A 20367-nucleotide genomic window follows, 5' to 3' on the forward strand; every position below is an offset into this window, starting at 1 on the left:
TTCGCAATGTGATCTCAGCCTAACATAAGGACACCCACTTCCCCTTACTCACAATTGGGCAACATAGCGAAACAATCGGTAACATCGGACCCATATGCACAGTGAAGGCTGGTCAGACCTCACTCAGGAATTGCTAATTTCAGTGTACACTATGAGGCCTCTGGTTGCATATAGTATTGCAGTGACTAATTTATGCACGCCCCTGCAACGCCGTCCCAACGCACTGACACGCCTGCGTTCGCCCGACCACCCCCCAAACAGTACTTCCTGTCAATCACTCTGTGATGGGTCTGTGTACACACTGCGCTCTCATTCCCGATCACAGTGGCTAGTTCACACACGTGCACTGCGATGCATGCGCAGATCATGAAAATCGACCAACTGCGTGTGTCTCAGCACTTGCGATCTAGCTGAATCAGGCCCATAGACAGGGCATCTGAAGACAACTTAATAAATAATAATATTCACTTTTGTTAAAATTCCTGCCATCATTGGATTAGAGAAAAGCAGCTCTTGCTTCAGTGTGCAGAACATGTATGGATGGACATCGGAAGCCCACCATCAAATGATGGCTGGCCTTCCACCATCAAATCTTTCGATGCGATGGTAAGTAACTATCGCATCAAAATTATTAGATGAAAAAAACTATTCATTTGATATTCGTATGCACAAAAAACCCTTCTTGCGCTTGCGCAATAGCCCTATTTCACAGCTTGCAGGGGACTGCACTGGTGGCGGGATGGGGTGGGATCGGGTACGGGGCAAAATGCGCCATGCTGAGAGCTGCAGGCAGGGACAGCGCGGCTCTCAGCATAAAAAAAAAAAGGAACCATCAACACCTTCGAATCATTACCATTCGATGGCAGCAAACATCGTGATGCTGCCATCGAATGGTAAAAACAGTAACGTCAAAAGAAAAACTTTGATGGTCGGCAAACATCAACCATCGATGTCCATCCCTAAGAACTTGTAAAGATTTATAGTTACACAAGTGTTAGTGCCTCAGTCTATTTGTGAATATTAATTTGTTTACATTAAGCCGCTTCCATTTTAGATTTAGTGGCCCTTTAAGCCAGAACCTATTGTTTCTTGTCCTACGTCTGCCAGTAGAGCCATATGCTAAGCCATTGCTCTCTCTGAGCTCTCCTTATGTTATGGCTTATATCAGCATGTCTCCATCTCCCCAGCACACTCTGTTTATGATGCACTCAGACACTGGTTTGCTACTGAAGAATATATTAAAAATAAAAACCATAATAAACCGTCCATAAAGACCAAACTCACATGTCGATAATTGGATCAGAAGCACTGTATTTACTCACTGTCACTGACAGGCTGTGCTTTATAATTACACAATTAGAGAATGCTCATTTTGGTGCACTGCAGATTAAACTGAACTGCCCCCTGCTCACTGAGTCAATTGGACATTGGCCCTGACTTGGCCCTGTTCGTTAACAGCAGTACGCTCGTTGCGTTCCGATGTTGAGTAACCGCGCATGCGTCGGTGTTACACTGCGCATGTGCGTACGGCAGATTGCGTTTTTTTTGTCTCGTTCGTCAAATAGCGTACAGGAAGTGACATGTCAAATGTGATTGACAGAACAGGGCGTTTTGGGGTGTTGCCGGGGGAGGAGATTGAAAAACGCAGGCGTGGCGAGGCGTTTTTTGGGCGTACATACATTACCAAATGCGAACGTCAAATGTGTTCGTACCAACTCATACGTCACTGGATGATTCTCTTTCCCTTCAAAATGCTCGCACAGCTTAGGGGCTGGATAACTCGACCACAGTGGCGATGGCTTTCTCCTCCGTCCCGGCACTCCACGATGTTGCATTGATTAATCACGGCTTGTCAGAAACTCAATTAGTGTTGGATTGAAAACCGGCTTGGTATGTGTTTGGAAAGCATTTTTTTTGGATAGCACAAAACCGAACGCAGGTGGAAATCATAGCTGCTAATGTCTAGATTACACAATCAATTAGCGTACATTTGTGGGGGTGTATTTTGGCCGCAATGTGTTATTTTTGGACTATTGTAACAATAATGTCATCATGTTTCGGTTTGGTCCCTCATTTTGTGTTTGCAAGGTGATTTTTCATCCTTAGGTAATGTTTTAAACGTTCCTTAACGAGACCTTTTTTTTCAATGTGTAATTTTTTAGTTTGAACGTTGTTGGCTTGTGTGCCCGGATTAAATGTAACCCATTTTTACAATAATGTCAGAATACAAAGTCGTACATTTGTGGTAAATTTATTGGTATCCCACAAAAAATAAATACACATATTTAACTCAAACATTTTTGGCAGTGTTCATTCCACAATATTTATTAATTGTGCAAACAATAATTTTTGGGTAAACAGAAATGCAAAAATTAAAAACAATTCACAAGAAAGGAGAGGGAAGTTTTGGCCAGAAAGGAATACGAGGCAAGCACAGAAGGAGTGTGGGAAAAGTAGCCAATGCTGTCACCGTTTTTTCGGCCGTTTGGCTGGGGGAGGGAGGGCGCCAGACCTGGTCCGGGATGTCATCGGGCTGGCCTGTCCAGAGGCAGATGTTGTGGCCTCTGGACTAGGCACAGGGCTAGGCACATTTGGAGGATTGGCTGATGTTGTGCCAGAGGTGGAGGATCCTGATGTTCCGGCAGGAAGGGAGGTCGGCTCCACCATGTGCTGGCGAACGAGCTGCTCCAGGGCAGTGGCGATGCGGATGGTATTTTCCGCCAGGGCCTGACCAATGGTCACGTTGGCCGCAGCATTTTGCTCCAGGGCCTCAGCCACCCGTAGCAGACTGGCGTCCATCCTCTGCAGAATCTCCGTATGGAAATCCGATTTAAAATTGAGTTCTGTGAGGAGGGACACTGCCTGCGAGGGGGATTGCCCTGGACTGGCTTCTGCAGGGTCCTCAGCCGGATGTACTGGTTCCTCCCCTGCAGAGCCAGCAGAAATTCTGCGGCCAAGGCTCCCCTCTGGAGCAGACTCATCCGCCTGTGTCTCTGTTGGAAAAATGAGAAAAGACTCACATTAGAATCTACATATTGGCACAATAACATTTCAGAGTTGGTGACATCACAACATTTACCTGGGACAACATGAGGAGCCGCAAAGTCTGGCATGTCCGTATCCATGTTGGACACGCCAAACACCTCCACAGGCTGCACACACCCCTGTGCCAGCTCTTCTAAATCAGTCAACTCCAATGACACAGGGGTGGGACCCCCACCTGTCCCCCTTGCATGCCTAGCCCTGTCCGCCAGTTTTTGCTTCAGGCGATATTTGAAGTCGGCCCATCTGTGGGTTAAATTGGAACCATTACTTTTTATTTGATTTTGTTTTTTGTTTTAGGGTGGTCAAGTGTTTACTTACCGCCGTTTGACATCCCGGGCTAGACGGACATAATCACCCACCCTATTGACATCCACGGCTACCTCTTCCCACATTCTCCACTTCTGGCTAGCACTCATATTCCTGTCTGCCTGTGGCAGGATGTCCACACACTTCTGAATCAAAACCTCCATCTCCTTTCTTGTGAATTGTGGCTGCCTTTTCTTTTTGGCAGCTTTGCCCGGAATACTGGGCCCAGCAGCCTCTTCCATGTCATCCTCCTCACCTATTTGGGTAAATTTGCAGAATTCTCAACTTCACAACTTGCACAATATTATGTTTCTAATTAATCATTGAGTCAAAATGCATGAAATACTTACCGCCTGACTGTTGTCCATTGTTTCCCTGGTCTGTAGCCATGTGTGAGCTTCAAACAAGAACTACACCAGAATTGTGTTTTTGTCTCGTGACGTATTTATACATGCGTCCTTGTTTTGCGCCCGCATCATTGACTGTGCGTTCCTATGATCCCTCCTTAATTTGTGCGGGAAACGAAACACTATTTATGGCTTGGGGCGTCTCGATTCGAGGTGGCGTTTTTTGAATGTTGGAGGTTACGTTGGTTGGAGTTGATTGTTGGCTGGTGTAGGAGTTAGCGTTTTTTTAAGTATTTTTTTTGTATTTATTCTTTTTTTGATTTCCGTTCGTTTTTTTTCCCTTTTAATTTTTTTGGTCGTTTCCAGTTTTGGTAAGTTTGTGGAAGTCTAACTTTGGGTCAATTTGTCTCTCATTCTGGTGACGATTTTTCTAAGAAGTTTTTCCCGTCATTTCATCTCTCTTAGGTTTTATTTTGGCTCTGCCCCAAAGACATTTTATTCCGGATTCTTATATATTATCTCTTGGTAAGTTCATTTGTTAAACTGTTTTGGAAATGTTCTTGTTTGTCTTTACGCAACTTTGGTTGGCCTTACACATGTAATGTTTGTTTGGGCAAATTCGAAATCTGTGTTTTTTAATTTTTTATTTACGCGGCGTTGTTGTAACTTGTATTTGCGAACTAATTAGCGCATTTTTACTACTTACTATTGTGACTTGTATTTGCTAACTAATTAGCGCATTTTTACTACTTACTATTGTGACTTGTATTTGCGAACTAATTAGCGCATTTTTACTACTTACTATTGTGACTTGTATTTGCGAACTAATTAGCGCTTTGTGAAATGTTTATTCATCCCTTAAAATTGTTTGTGTTTTTTCGGGAGCATTGGTTGCTTACATTTGGCCTCAATTTGACATAGTGTGCGCCACGTCGTTTTGCTCTTTGCCCAAATGTGTGTGTGTCCCCTTTTCTGTTTTTTCTTGCTCAAATTTTTGAAAATGACATGGCCAGCATAAAATGATGTATATTTATGTTGTGATTATTTCCAGTTTCAACATATCATGACAATACCCCGGCATGTAAGCATCAATGGATGGTATTTTCAAGCTAAGTAAAATTTTTTAGTTTTGGGTGGGGTAAAAAGCCTGACATTCCAATGTTGCCATTTCAGGTTGATATGGGTCGGATTGTTCTGGCCCTGCTCCCGGAAGCCGACCAACCTCAATCTCGTCCCAGGCGTAGGCATCGTAGGCGTGCAAGGCCCCAGATATTTCGAACACGTGTCACCCTTTTTGGAATGCCCAATGATGAGGTTTTAAGACGCTACCGTCTTCCTCCAAAAATCATCATAGACACTCTCTCATTAATAGAGAGTGATCTTGAGCGGCAAATTGACAGTCCTACAGCAATACCACCACTTACGCAATTTATGGCGGTGTTACATTTCTGTGCCTCAGGATCGTTCCAAACAACGGTGGGAATAGTGGCAGGCATCTCATAATCCTCCTTTTCCCGGATCCTGAGGGCAGTGATGGAGGCACTTTTCAAGCACCTCCATCATTTTATTCAAATGCCTTTGGATATGGGTGCCCTTAGTGTGGCCAAGGCCAATTTTTACCAAATAGCTGGCTTCCCACACATCATAGGGGTTGTGGATGGTACTCACATACCACTTCAGCCTCCAGCACGGCTGGAGGCAATATTTAGAAACCGGAAACACTATCACTCCCTCAATGTAATGGTGGTATGTGATGCCTCCCTCCAGATCCTGTCCCTGAATGCAAAATTACCAGGAAGTGCACATGACTCCTTCGTCATCCGGCAATCAGGGATATGGCACAAATTAACCAACCTACAAGCTGGTGATGCATGGCTTCTGGGTAAGTGGAGACCTTCAGTACATAACAATGTTAAGCTTCATACAGAGTGAGCCTGATGTTGACTATTCTTTTTCACAGGAGACAGTGGCTACCCTTGCACGCCCTGGCTGCTCACTCCTTATTTGGCTCCCACACCAGGGCCACAAAGTGAGTATAATTCCGCACTTACAGCCACCAGGCAAGTGGTGGAGCGCTGTATCGGCCTTTTAAAAGGCCGATTCAGATGCCTCCACCGCTCTGGTGGCGAGCTCATGTATTTGCCGGATATGGTTTCGAAAATTGTGGTCCTGTGTGGGATATTTCACAACATCGCCATAAGGAGTGATGTCCCAATGCAGCCAGAGGATGCCTTACCTGAGGATGGCCCCCCCGAGGTTGGCTGGAGGTCAGTATGTGGGGGGGGCCATACGCGATGATGTGGTGGCCAGATTTTTTAGGTAATTATTAGAAAAAAAACAGTGTTGATACCTAATGTGGTTGGGTTTGTTTGAGAACATCTAATTTTTGGTTAATTTTTTTCTCCGTCTTCTGTTTTTTAACATAATCTTTGGCACTCCAACGATGACTACTTCCTGCTACCCTTACAAAACCTGTATGTGGACATTTTGGGGATATATTCTGGAACCCTTATTGCAACGCCATATTTGTGGAATCATGTTGGCATGGTCCTTCGTCAACCAGTTCTTGATTTTTTGTTTTGTGATGTGGTTTTTTTGGTATGTGTTGTATTTGAGATTATCACTGTGTGTTTTGTTTGTGAGTGACCACTTTGATTTTTCAGTTATGTTGATAATAAATGTTTTGAGAGTGAAATGTGGTACCTTTTTTGGAACGTTACCAGCAAGTGTAACCAGGTTCACACACGTTACATTTGACTAAGGGGTAATCCAGTACTGACGCCAGTTGAGCAAAAATGTTTATTTTTTTCAGGGTCCAAACCAACACCAAAAGGAAGCCTGTACAATCATTTTGCTTCGTAAGATTGGCCTAAGCAGCTTGCACACCAACTAGGAACCTGTAAAATGTTGAAATATCTAATTGTGAATACACCAAAAAAGGGAAATCAGATTGTTACTGTTAGGTGTTTCTTGTGGCTGTTTGACATAATAATACAACACACACTCTTAGTGTAAAAAAAGGGAAATCCTTGCAGGAACAGTCTACTTATGTCAGGGTAAACAATCTGTGCTTTAGAAAAAACGAAGGAGCCAGAACGTAACTTCAAAAATAACAATTTATTTACATAATGGGACAAAAAAAAACAACTAATCCCTAAGGAGGACCGACATACGGTCAAGGACCACCAGCACCCCGATGATATTGTTGTGCATCTGGGCCACACAGGCGGCTAATTCGGCCCGACGCCTCTGTTCCTCTGTGGGTGAGAAAAGTGTGGGGATTAATACAACAATAGTGAAACCACATAAAAAAAAAAGCCAAAACCAAAATCCAGCCAAAAAAAAACAAAAACCAGCATTAAAAAACAACAAACTAAAATGGTGTAGACCAAAAATACAAGGCCTATGTACAAATTCCGACAGGTGTGATATGTGTATGTGGAAAACAGCAGTAACAGGTAAAGGCAATTGCCAAAATCCACAAAAGTGTAGCCAAAACCCCCAAAAAAAGGAACCACACATGATTACATACAAACAGTTTGTGTCGATAAAAAACCGCAAAGAAACACATACCGGAAGATCCAACGCCAGCTACGGAAGGCCCTCCATCGTCCTCCTCGGAGGTGGCTCCATTCCCCAAAGATCGGGGCGGGGTAATGACCGACTCCGGGGAGGGGGTCATTCTAAGAGGGGTGTTTGGAGGAGAGGGGGAATTGGGACGGAGGGGAAGGAGGCCCGAAATTTCAGGCTGAGGGTCTAGGAATGCTGGGGAGGAGTGGGGAATAGGGGAATGACTGGAGTTGGAGTGTTGGCTGGGGGTTGGGGAGAGTGGCCGTGAGCGACGTCTGGCCGGACGCTGACGGCGTAGTCTTCGCTGGGCCCCTAAAAGATGTGAAACAAATTGTGGTTATTTTCATCACAAATCCGCGCCACAAAACAATTTCAAATCCACCCCCAAAAAAAAAAAAAACAGATATGAGGAGAATGAATAAATATGAAATACAGGGAAAACATGGCCATGCAGATATGAGGAGAATGAATAAATATGAAATACAGGGAAAACATGGCCATGCAGATATGAGGAGAATGAATAAATATGAAATACAGGGAAAACATGGCCATGCAGATATGAGGAGAATGAATAAATATGAAATACAGGGAAAACATGGCCATGCAGATATGAGGAGAATGAATAAATATGAAATACAGGGAAAACATGGCCATGCAGATATGAGGAGAATGAATAAATATGAAATACAGGGAAAACATGGCCATGCAGATATGAGGAGAATGAATAAATATGAAATACAGGGAAAACATGGCCATGCAGATATGAGGAGAATGAATAAATATGAAATACAGGGAAAACATGGCCATGCAGATATGAGGAGAATGAATAAATATGAAATACAGGGAAAACATGGCCATGCAGATATGAGGAGAATGAATAAATATGAAATACAGGGAAAACATGGCCATGCAGATATGAGGAGAATGAATAAATATGAAATACAGGGAAAACATGGCCATGCAGATATGAGGAGAATGAATAAATATGAAATACAGGGAAATCATGGCCATGCAGATATGAGGAGAATGAATAAATATGAAATACAGGGAAAACATGGCCATGCAGATATGAGGAGAATGAATAAATATGAAATACAGGGAAAACATGGCCATGCAGATATGAGGAGAATGAATAAATATGAAATACAGGGAAAACATGGCCATGCAGATATGAGGAGAATGAATAAATATGAAATACAGGGAAAACATGGCCATGCAGATATGAGGAGAATGAATAAATATGAAATACAGGGAAAACATGCACACACAGTTAGGGCCACAAAGACAAACATGAAAACCACAATCCATAAAACTTACTTTCTGCGATCTGCATGCGAAAGCATGCCAGCAAGCGGGGCGTCCGCCGTTGCAGGTCCGACCACCTGCGCTCCAGCTGCCCGATATGGCGGCGTGAGCCGAAGGAGCGCAGGCGGGCCCGTACCTCCGCATATGCGGAACGCTTCTCGCGGTTGGTGATGGGTGGAGGCTGGCTGGTGATCCGCCTATCCATCACCTCCGTAAGCACCAGCAGCTCGCGCCTGGTGAATGCGGAGGCTCTCATGATGACAATGGTGTTTTTCATAAAAATCATTTTTGATAAAGTGCACCAAAATTTTATGATTGGCTAATGTATTTGGGTAATTAACAGGAGCAATTCTATTGGTTAGTGTATGAGTCATGTGTTCGACAGGGCCCGAAATCTGTTGAGACTTATGATAGGCTTGATGCAGTGACATGCGTAAGCAAATTTACATAAAGAAATGAACTACGGGAAATATGCTGACTGAAAAACACATAGAACAATTATTTAATTGAGGCTAACATGTATTTTGACAATGAAAAGCGAATGTTTAAGCTGTACGTATTCTGCGGGTAAACACAAACACGGACATGAATAAAGTTTATTGCATTGTGTTAAAAAAAAACAAAAAACAATTAAGCTAATTGATATATTGATTGGCATGTTACGATTGAGGGAGGTAGGCAGAATAAACGAGCAGTTAATCGAAATCTGACAGTCCAACTTCCGGGTAGTACTAGTGCGTGCGTTCCCTTCAAGCCACTTCGGGGATGTACGCTCGCTATTTGGCACGCTCGTTAGTTAGAGGAGGGGTCGCTTGAGTTTGGGGAGGATGTTTGGCTGCGAGCGAAAATACGAGCGTGTGCTTGAATTTAAATATTTTTTTACGTACGCCGAACGTACGAACGGTCACTTGCGTCCGGGTCTGAATGAGGGCCATTGATAGGAATAATTTTTCTCTTACAGTAGGAGAGAAAGATCGAATCTGGTACATTCCCACATAGAACAGAGCAATGTTTTCAGGCTCAGATTTGTACAAAGCTACAGTATGTATATCCAGGCCTAGGTTAGAATTGCAGGGGCATCCACATATTCCCCCATTATTCCCTTATGTAATCTTAAATAATTTTACATCCCAGGGAGAATTCAATGATTTCTTGCATCAATGTTAAACAGGAGGCATTTGGATAGGTTTGTCTGAAGCACAATTGTTTTAAAGTTTTCTGTCATACATTATACTGGAAAATCCACTTAAGGTGCCTTTTTTCCTGTTCATCATCGGCTATCTGGCCACAGCTTCTGCAGTGTATGATAGTTGTATATATATGACATACAGTACATGAGAGTAGTAAACATCATAACAGCATGTACATGGATACAGGGCAGAATAATCAATGCATGGATATAATGAACAAGTCACACAGTATACAGAAAAATGACCGGGACAAACAGAGGACCTGATTCAGACTCATTTGCTAAGGCGCGATCGCTCGCTCTGAGCGATTTTCTCCCATCTGAGCATGTGTATAATTCGCAGTGCACGTGTGCAAGCCATTCGTTGCGATCTGATTTTGTTAGCTCGTAAGCCACTATCAGGTCGCTGCTTTCAGTGACAGATAGTGCCGTTTGCGGGTGGTAACAGGGGAAGGTGCTTGAAAACGGAGGAATGGATGTGCGAACGCAGGCGTGTCTGGCCGCCAAATCGGCGTTTAAATGGCGTACATAATTAGCATAGTAGCGTCATTGTACACGTCACCTGCATGTATTTCAGCTGTGCTTGCGGAAGGCTAAGGCAACCCCAAGGGCTGCGAGCAGCTCGGATAGCTCACGATGGTCTCGATTAATCCTTCATTTCCCGGAGGTGACGTGTGTTGCGAGTGGCAAGGGGGCATCTTCAGACATTTGCAAGCGCACTTTGCCGTAGCTTGCTAAAACATAGTGGGCGTCCTTACGCGATGTAGTGCGAGCGCTTCATTTAAATATCCGGCCCCTTTTTGCCAGCGAGTGATCGCATATTGCGAGCGGGTCTGAATGAGCTCCAGAGTGCACAGACATGAAACATAAGGTACTGGACATTGCCAGTGAGAGCTTACATTCTAGAGGGGGTGTGGTAGAATTTGTCATTGTGCAGTATGTGGACTTACAGATGTGTCCTCTTGCAACTTGCCGCGCACGTGTGCGTCACGGTACGCCAGGCCATGTCATGATTCGCACCATGCAATCCTATTGTTCACGGATGCAAATGCAGCTTGCGTAACAAGCGCCATACGTGGCGCAATTTGCCGCATCAGCAGCAAAGATACAAGAGGACGCATCTGTATTCTGAATGTTGACATGGGCGGAATGTCAACATGAGAAATGTTGACATTGAAATAATATCGACATGGATGGTAAGTCAACATGAAAGATTTTGACATTGACATAATGTTGATATTGCGAAAGTCGACAGGCGGCATGTTGAACATCCGGATTTCCATTCTGGAGGTGAGAATTCCTGATCCTGATCCTAAAGTTGTCCAAAAATCAGCTATCGATATTCTATTGCTGAGATTCTGTCTTTGTCGACATTCTGAATGTATACCCTAGAGGGAGCTGTAATCAGGGACAATAGGAGCTGAAGGGACATTAAGCTGAGTGGTGCAGGTGGGAAGCAGAAGAGGTGGATCCTCATATTATAGTACTGATATCAGGGGAGCAGGTATACATTACAAGGGTCATGTGCTGAATTTGCAATTGGTCTTCATTAACTTATCTCTGGTTACACAAATTTGCATGTAAGATCCTGATTAGCCACAAAGGCAATGTATAGGGTGGTATATCGGAGGACAGGTACTTTTCTTACCTTGTGCACCATTATATTTATGTTGTGCTCCAGTAACGTGAGCATAGTGTTACAGTTTTGGGAGAGGAGTGTATGCTTGTATGTCCTGAATATAACAGCAGCCTATCTTAGTCTAGATGCACAGTGGAGGAGGGGTGGGGCTTATCAAACAAATGATTGACTATACGCAATAGGGTTGTATTTAGAAAATAAATATAATTCATTTGCACACTGTCATGTCTGTACTTTGTTATGCACAGTGGAGCTCATTCAGACCCGCTGCGTTCACTCGCACCCTGCGTATGGAAATCCTGAGCACGCCCAGCAAGGTAGGCGATCACACGGCAAGGCATTATAGCGCACCCACTATGTCTTGGCGCGCGATCACTTTGTGTATGCAGACACGCACCAGCCATTCATAAGACGCCCACTTGCGCACGTCATCTCCTGGTAGTGCATGAAACCATTGGTATATTGAGCACCATCGGATGCGATCTCAGAGCTTGAGGTTGACTATACCCTACCGCAAGCACTGCGATCAACCAGGTGACGTGTACAATGACTCTGCCTGTTAATTATGCAGGCCTCTGAAACAGCGTTGAGACAGTCAGGCACGCCTGCATTCGCACCTCCACTCCCCCGTTTTTAGTGGCATGCCCCTGTTACCACCCACAAACGGCTCCTCCTGTCACTCATTCAGCTGGGCTGTCTAAGTTGGGCGAGCAAACGCATCCTGATCTTTCGCAGTGGTTCAATCACGCGCACTACGATGCATGCACACAATGCAAACCATCGACAGCTACGAGCGAACACTTCATAGCGAGCGGGTCTGAATAAGCCCCAATGTTCTATCCAGTTTATAACAGCGCATACCTGTCAACTCTCCCTGATTGCCAGGGAGACTCCCTGAAATAGCAGCAAACTCCCTGAAGAGTCTAACAACCTCCCTGATTGCACAATTAACCCAATTATGTAGCTGTTATATAAAGAAAACATAGATATATACATTCAAATGGGATCATTAGTATAACTTCCCTGCAATGGTCATAAAGCACAAAGATGTTTTCATCAACAAGTAAATCTCATTTACATTTGGATGTAAATCAAATTTATGACACACCTCTCAGATGTAGCAATATACGCTCACTTTACCGCTGCTCTCATATTTTGCTTTCACAATCTCCCTGAAATACTTTTTCCAAAGTAGCCAAGTATGTAACAGTGTCTAGAGCAAGGATTCGAACTTCATGATCATCAACTCACAAACTAGCACCCATTTAATTTTTTATTCAAAATTGACACCTTGTAAATAATAATATTTAAAGATCATTGTAACCCTAAAATTAGCAGTAGCTCTATGGGGCTTTGCTGCCCTTACTGTATTGCAATTTGCATAGTAACACCCTGATCTGCAGCTCCAGAACAGACAGAAGTCGTGCACATGTGCAGCGCTACAATTCTGCACCAAAATAAATCTTAGAGAGGTCTATTCATTATGTTAATTATCAGGGTCATAAACATACTAACTGGATGCGAGCACCGGAACAATTCATTATTGCTTTGGCGTGGAGACAGCTGATCCGAAAATCAGCTATCTCCCAGAAGCGGTTGAACCTTTTCACTGTTCCCTTTGAAACTGTGACACTAGTCCGCACGCGTAACCTACAGGTTGTGCATGCACACTAAAGCCCCGGTAGAAGGAGCCAGACAAGGGCGGAGAGATCCGAAAGGATCCCTTTTAACAACCTGGGACTCCTTCCCATAGGGAAGGAGCAGGTTGCGGGAGCAATCGCCATCTGAAGATAGCGAATGCTCCCGCAGTCAAGTTCCGAAAAATATTGTATTTTCGGAGCTTGATTCATTTTGTCCCCGTACTAGTGTAAGAGGACAGCGGACCATTCCGGGAAAGAAAGGTAAGCAGGAGATATCTGTGATATCTCCAAGAACCATTTTGATGAATGTCCCGGATACTTAATTTCTACAATTAACATTTTCCCTGCTTTTGTAGAAATTAAGTGATGATGAATAGAGCCCTAAATCACAGAAAGACGCTTGCAAGCTGTATCACTAAGGGTCATGACCACAGCCAGGAATGTCTGTGACTAGTACAGGCCTATTTTGTTCCCTGTGCAGCGTATAATGTAGACAATCACCAGTAAAGTGAAAACGAATATAAAACTCATTAAGCTGCCCACTAACATCTAGGTAATCAGGCATCTAGCCTCTGTTATGTTGGCGGTTTTCTATGCTTCTTTAGGTTCTATAATTGTCCTCTCTCTGACATTACCTTCCAATTCTTCTGCTCCATTTACTGTCACCACAGCCCAGCTTTCCAATTTCAACGTGGAATTGCTTTTAAGTATCGATCAAGACCAAGTTTCATAAAACACGGGCGTCAAGCCTCATTAATCAGCGCCTACCAAGCGCATAGTCTGGGGCCAGTCCCAAGCCGCTTCCTGTGTTGTTGACATCTCCGCTCCTACTCCATTTAATTCACAAATTAGTTCTGTTTACTGTTCATTCTCTAACACTGATCGTTTGTAAAATTTTTCAGCTTCCTAAAATCTAATGAAGTATTTTTATGGACCAAAAGACAATAACTTCTGCTTGTTACAAATCAGTAGTTAAATGCTGGATACTTAAATTTGCTATGTTGTTATTAAGGGTTGGGTACTGGATGCCCGCTCTGGGGATCCTGACACTTAATATCCCGACACTGGCATCCCGACAGGGTTAGGATACAGACACTTGTTGTTAAGTATCCTAACCCTACCCCTAACCTTCCCTCCCCTAGTTCCTAACCCTAATGGCCCCCATTCATGATGCGATATAGCTGCCAATTTGAGGGATTGGAACGATAATATCACTGCTATATCGTTCCATGTGTGGGCATGATATCGCCCATTGCGGCGCTCCCGTGGGGTCGTACATCGCTCCTTCATATCTTTCTGCATGTTCAGTTGATCTATGGGAACGATGTACGATCCCATGCAGCGATACGCGAATGGGGTGCCAGCATATCGGGCAGTCGGCCACCCGGTCGCTCCGTGTGTGAGGACCGCCCGATATGTTGACCTTCAGATTGGCTGTTGCATCGCAAGGTACATATTGCACTGTGTATGGGGGCCTTTACCCTCCCCCTAGTGCCTAACCACTAACCCTCCACCTAACCCCACTATTTACCGTAGGGATGCCGGCACCGGGATTTTGAATGGTGTCGGGATTCCAGCGCCGGCATCCCGACAGCCGGGATAATATCTACATCCCTTTAATAGATTATACTATAGTAGATTCATAGGGGCAAATGCAATAGCCTGTGAGATGCAGGCATCAGTGCGACTCCGGTGAGTCTGCCTTTTTTTTTTTTTAAAGCGGCTATAATTTAAAAGGCAGAGCCAACCTGGTTTTGCCTTTTAAATTATTGCCACTTCAAAACATAGGGTAGACTCACAGGAATTGCGCCAATGCCTACTAGCGCGCAGGCTATTACCCCCCATAGTCTGTGCTTATAGATTGTGTATAAATAAACAGGCGATAGGTAAGGCTTTGAAACATCAGGAGAAATGGAAAAATGCAACAGTGGTGTGAACGCTCTACCCTTTAGTGTTTTTGTATTATTGGCTGACATGGTAGCATGCATTTATTTGTCGACAGTTCCACAAGATGACTATTTACAGTTGTTGGGTCTCTTGTCTTAAATCAGTTTATTTGAAATGATTCTGTGTGTCCCAAAGTGTATGCTTCCAGCTGGCTCTGTGTAGCGTAACATGCGCTTTTCTTGCAGCATCTAACACACATATTTTAACGAACGTTGAAACCATTGACTATACAAACTCCAAAACCCCATGTTCACAACTTTAGTAAATATTCCCTCCTCCCATTCCCCAGAGATACACCAGCCTTGCACTGGGAACCACCTCTGGTACACTGGAAACCAGCCTAGTCTGACTAGATCTGGGGATGATTATTTGGGAGCACATTTTTTTATTTTGTGAAATGTCTCATTGAGATCATTAGCAGAGACCCAATCTCTGCCAACCAGGGGCAGAACTGTGGGAGACAATGGAGGTGCCTGCCACCGGGCTCCAGCTCTGAAGTGGCACCTCCTCCATTGACCACAACATATTCACCCCACTTAGGACTGTAACTATGTACCCAGAGTGCACCATCACGGCTTCTCAATACATAGCTCCTGTTCCCGGCACCTGAGAAGCCACCATACACTAGTGGAGAGCTCTGTGTCAGACCATCAGCTGCTGCTGGGGGGGGGGAGAGGGGCAGCAAAATATGACTTGCCTCCTGGCGTCTGGGATGAATTTACGCCACTGCTGCCAACTCTGAGCTGCTGTAAAGTTCTTATGTGAAGAAGAAAATGGATGTGTTCCCCGAACATGGCCAGCAATTACCCAAAAACGTGCCCTGTCCATCCCTCTGCAACTTGGAGCACTACTTTCTCTCTGCAATGGGATCTAATCTATTCTACTCCTGCCTAGGCAAAGATTGGCTCCAGGGCCAACGTCACCATTTTGTCTTGCAAAACTTATGCGCACAAGCTGAAATATCTATTTGCGCAAATTGATCTGCACCGCGGTGCAAAATTATTTACAGAGTGGGTTTTGCATATTGTAAATAATGTTATGTGTGGAGAAAAACAGGCATAATGAGAGTATATTTTAAATCTCATTTATATTTCTATTGATATATTTTAAGTACAAAGATTCAAATGATGGGAACATCCTCATTTGGAAAACCCAAGGTCCCATCTATTCTGGATAATAGATCCTATAGCTGTATTAGCATTTTTATAGACTATTGATTGAAGCAGTGAATTGACGATGACACACAGCACTTTAAGTCATTAATTGACTGCTGTATTTTTAGAATGAAGCCCCTTTATCTAGTGGAGGTCACCGTTTCATCAGCTTTTCCCAGTAAGCCCGTTCACAATCGCAACAGCCCTCACTGTCCAGAGAGCCCTTGGGAAAGTGCTTTTGTTATGTCATGAGGACAGCAGCCTAAATATTCCTCTCCCTTTAGATCCCTTGAGCAAAGAGTAAGGACTCTACAAGCAGCTGAGCCCAAGTGTTGTCTGCAAGAATCCGATCAGTGTCAGAAATGACATCACAGTCTTCAAGGTTAAGGCATTGCTTACCCAGGAGAGTGCAGTTGCAGCCTTTAACCATCTCTTGTCTGGTTTTTCTCCCTCCTTTCCTCTCACAATTACCTCTTTACTGGAAAAACTTGTAGTTTTCTATTTTCAAAAATTCATACATTTTAATGACAGTGGTGTCTGATTAACCAAACCACATGGCCCCCTTCTGCAATATCTTATATTGTTATATTGCATGTAAATCTAGTCTGAAAGATATACCAGTAAGATAGCCACGGCTACATGGCAACAGTTATAATGATGCAGCTTCAGGAGTGGATATCAGCAGAACGTTCCTTGGCGAAATGATTGCTCCAGGGTAGAATGAGAATTGTTCACGTGGTCTTCTTATCCAAGCCTCCGGCCAGGGTCCTCCTGCTGCTGTCCAATTTTCCAACCGCAACATTCCTGCTACTGTAAAGACCAGTTGTCGTTAAAATACTCAATTACCCTATTTTATCTATTTACATTGCTTTTTTGCAATGTATTTAGTTTAATATTGCATAGGGAAGAACCTACTGGTTAAGCATATCTGAAATATATTGCTAGAAATCCATAAAAATGTATTAAAAAATCATTTTAAAAACCAAAGTCACCATGGTGGAGTCATGGGGCCTGGACACCTGGTGTAAGGACCACACAACACCCTCGTAACTTCCCTGACTTAGAGAGTTTATAAGACTTGTAATTACATCTGTATCCAATATTCCCACACGTGTCCCAATTGGTTGGATATACTCACTCGGTGCTCATTTTGCCTGATTAGTCCAAATAAGGCCCGGGTTGTGTTGCCACAAAGGTCAAAAGAATTGAACACTTACATGACATTATACTGGTGGATGGAGACAGAAAATACTTTTTTCTTCACTTTTTTTTTATAAGCCAAAAGTTGGCAGCACAAGCAGAGAAGACCGAAGATAATTCCTTATTGTAGAAAACATGATTGGCAGACCTATAAAATAATGTTACACTTTATGGAAGAAATCAACCTCCAGACCATAAATTAACCTTCCAACATTTAATTTATACACACTTACAGTAACCGGCATGTATAACCATGACAATTTATTATATTGTGTGATCATTGTACAGAGAAGCATAGATGACAGCTGTTGAAACATTGAAGCATTAATGTGCATTACAGAATATTTTCCAGAATTAATATATTTTTTATGACATTGCAGATTTTTAAAGCAAAGGTGACCTTTAAGCTACATCAGCTTTAAAATTATTTGTCCTAATTGCTTAAAACACTAATAAAAATGTTACCATTAGAAACAGTGTTATAGAAGCACAGATTGCAGTTAAAAATTGCTGATTTGTTCATGTTTTATCTTGGAGCACATAGAACGTTGTAATCAGGTTGGTAATTGTACTTACCGACTTTAATGACATCCATTTCGGGAGGGTTACAACTAGATCTCCTTCCGTAGATGTACCGTGACGTCATCAGTTACTGTCCAACATCATTCCCTACCATCCAAGTGGGCATAGAGGGGAAATTTAATCTTGTGGTGAGCGAAGCGAGCCACCGAGCCCGAATCGTTGCGAGCCCGCGAGGGGACAACTCTCTTCTTTTGGTGGAGAGTATGAGCACAAAACTGCACTTCTGCCACTTTCAGTACAAAACCTGAAGTATACCTTACCATTTCGGGAGCTACTGGAGAGCAGCCGCTTCTCTCTGGTTCGGGGGTGGAGCCAAGCTATTGCCGTCATTAAGCCCCACCCCATTTACATGAAAACCCCGCGATTCGCGAGTGGGGCTAAATGATGCGTTTCGTGTCATTTAGCCCCGCCCTACAGACCCACACATTTCTCAGAAAATCTCCCCATCCAGCTCACTTCACTAGAAAGTGGGCCGGATGCGGGAGATCTGCCTACTCTTTCGAGGGTGCGGGGGTTACCTGAAAAATCAGGAACCTCCCGCGACTCCCGGGAGAGTAGGCAAGGAATTCTGCACTCCTCTTTCTACCTTACCTAACACATTACACGGCGTCATCATTTATCACCAGTAGACTACACACACATTTCCTGTCATTATGACCCTGCTGCTATCGCACAACATGGGGCAGTACAACAATGCAATTTACTGCAAATTGTGTCATTAATGCCCCCAACCACCTCCCCATTAAGTCTGGGAGTGTGCTGGACAATCCAGCAAGGTACAAGTATGTTTCAAAACTACACACACAGATCATTAGTGATCACCTGTCCACTAATGGTTCAGTTTGTTGTGAGACCACACATGCAGTTATGTTATCCCAACCTACATATGTCACTGCCATAAATGGTGCTTGTGTGGCCAGCATGGGAAGTGGTGTTGTTACCTGACAAGATACCTTGCTCTGTCAACCATACTCAGCTGCTTCATCAGAGGCATGCATATTAAGGCCCTGCTCCTTTTCAAAATGATACATTGGATATGAATTGCAAATGCCTAGACAAACTCTTCAAACCTTGGTCCCTGTGGCTGGTGTATCTTTCATCAGATCCCTCAGCTAATTGGTTGTTTCTTGCAGATCTAAAGAAATAGTTCATAGTATCGCTTGCATATATTGCTGATTTGTTTTTTCCTTATTGCCCACTTTTATTATATATATATATATATATATATATATATATATATATATACATACCTTGCTCTATCCACTACTGGACGCTGTTGTGCTGGTTGTAACTGTCTTGACAGCGGCCCCTGACATGGCCCAAAACGTTGTTTTCTCTACTATGCCTTTGAGATTATTAAATAAATGTGAACTTTGCTTTGTACAGCACTTTGAGCTACAATATAGTAGTTCTTCTGGGGTATAAGACCAGACTGGCTAGCCTTCGCTCCCTACTCGCATCAATGACCCTTGGGCACCCATGACCTTGTCACCAGTTGTCCTTCCTTGGACCACTGTTGGCAAGTACTAGGCGCTGTATACCGGGAACACCTCTGCCATTTTGGAGATGCTCCGACCCAGTCGTCTAACAATCACAATTTGGCCCTTATCAAAGTCGCTCAGATACTTTTTGCCCATTGTTCCTGCTTGCAATACATCAACCTCAAGAACTGAGTGTTCACTTGCTGCCTAATATATCCCATCTCTTGTCAGGCGCCATTGGAACAAGATAATATATTTACAGTAATTCATATCAAGGGTAACTAGAAAAAAAATTAGGATTCAGGTCCTTGCTCAAAGAGCTGACAATCTAAAATAGAAGTGTGTAACAAAGGCAAGTATTAACAGTTTGTAATAAATATTCACAAGTGTATCAGTAAGTTTTAATTTGTGGTGACCAGTTCAAGGTATAGTATAATATAATTCTAATTGCTGTTTATACACTGGTCTGCGTGGCTGTGTAATGTATTACTATTCTGCTTGGCGTTTAATAGGGTTAACAGCACCAGAGAGACAGCGATGGAGATGAACACTGAATATTTATGTGCTGCTGTTTTCCATGCAGGCAGGGTACATGTCTGGGATGCTGATACCGGTGGGAGTTGGAATAGCTGGAGCACTTTTTATCCTCGGAGTTCTGTACAGCATAAGGATGATGAATCGCCGCAGGAGAAATGGCTTCAAACGGCATAAAAGAAAGGTAGGTTGAAGCCTCAGCGAGAACGGTCATTTATTCATTATTACATTTAGTCCAGGTGCTTGTTAACCTTGGCATAGAGAGACACCCTAGTGCAGTGTTGGCTAACCTCGACACTCCAGCTGTTATGGAACTACATAACCCAGCATGCACTGCTACAGTTTTGCTATTAGGGCATGCTAAAACTGTGGCAGGGCATGCTGGGATATATAGTTCCACAACAGCTGGAGTGTCAAGGTTAGCCAAC

At 43.5% G+C, this 20367-nt stretch overlaps 1 protein-coding gene across 5 annotated transcripts in view; it reads left to right on the forward strand.

The window, feature by feature from the left end:
- The window catches only part of ARMH4 (armadillo like helical domain containing 4), a 348598-nt gene that overhangs the window by 318478 nt on the left and 9753 nt on the right, over positions 1–20367 (forward strand). For all 5 annotated transcript variants that reach the window (XM_088456484.1, XM_088456483.1, XM_088456487.1 and 2 more), the window contains one exon: positions 19989–20123. In XM_088456484.1, coding sequence (XP_088312610.1) covers positions 19989–20123 — 135 coding nt within the window. The remainder of the gene's footprint in view (positions 1–19988; positions 20124–20367) is intronic.

This window comes from Taudactylus pleione, unplaced genomic scaffold (assembly GCF_031769625.1).
Source record: "Taudactylus pleione unplaced genomic scaffold, aTauple2 ptg000707l, whole genome shotgun sequence".
In the NCBI taxonomy this organism is placed as follows: Eukaryota; Metazoa; Chordata; class Amphibia; order Anura; family Myobatrachidae; genus Taudactylus; species Taudactylus pleione.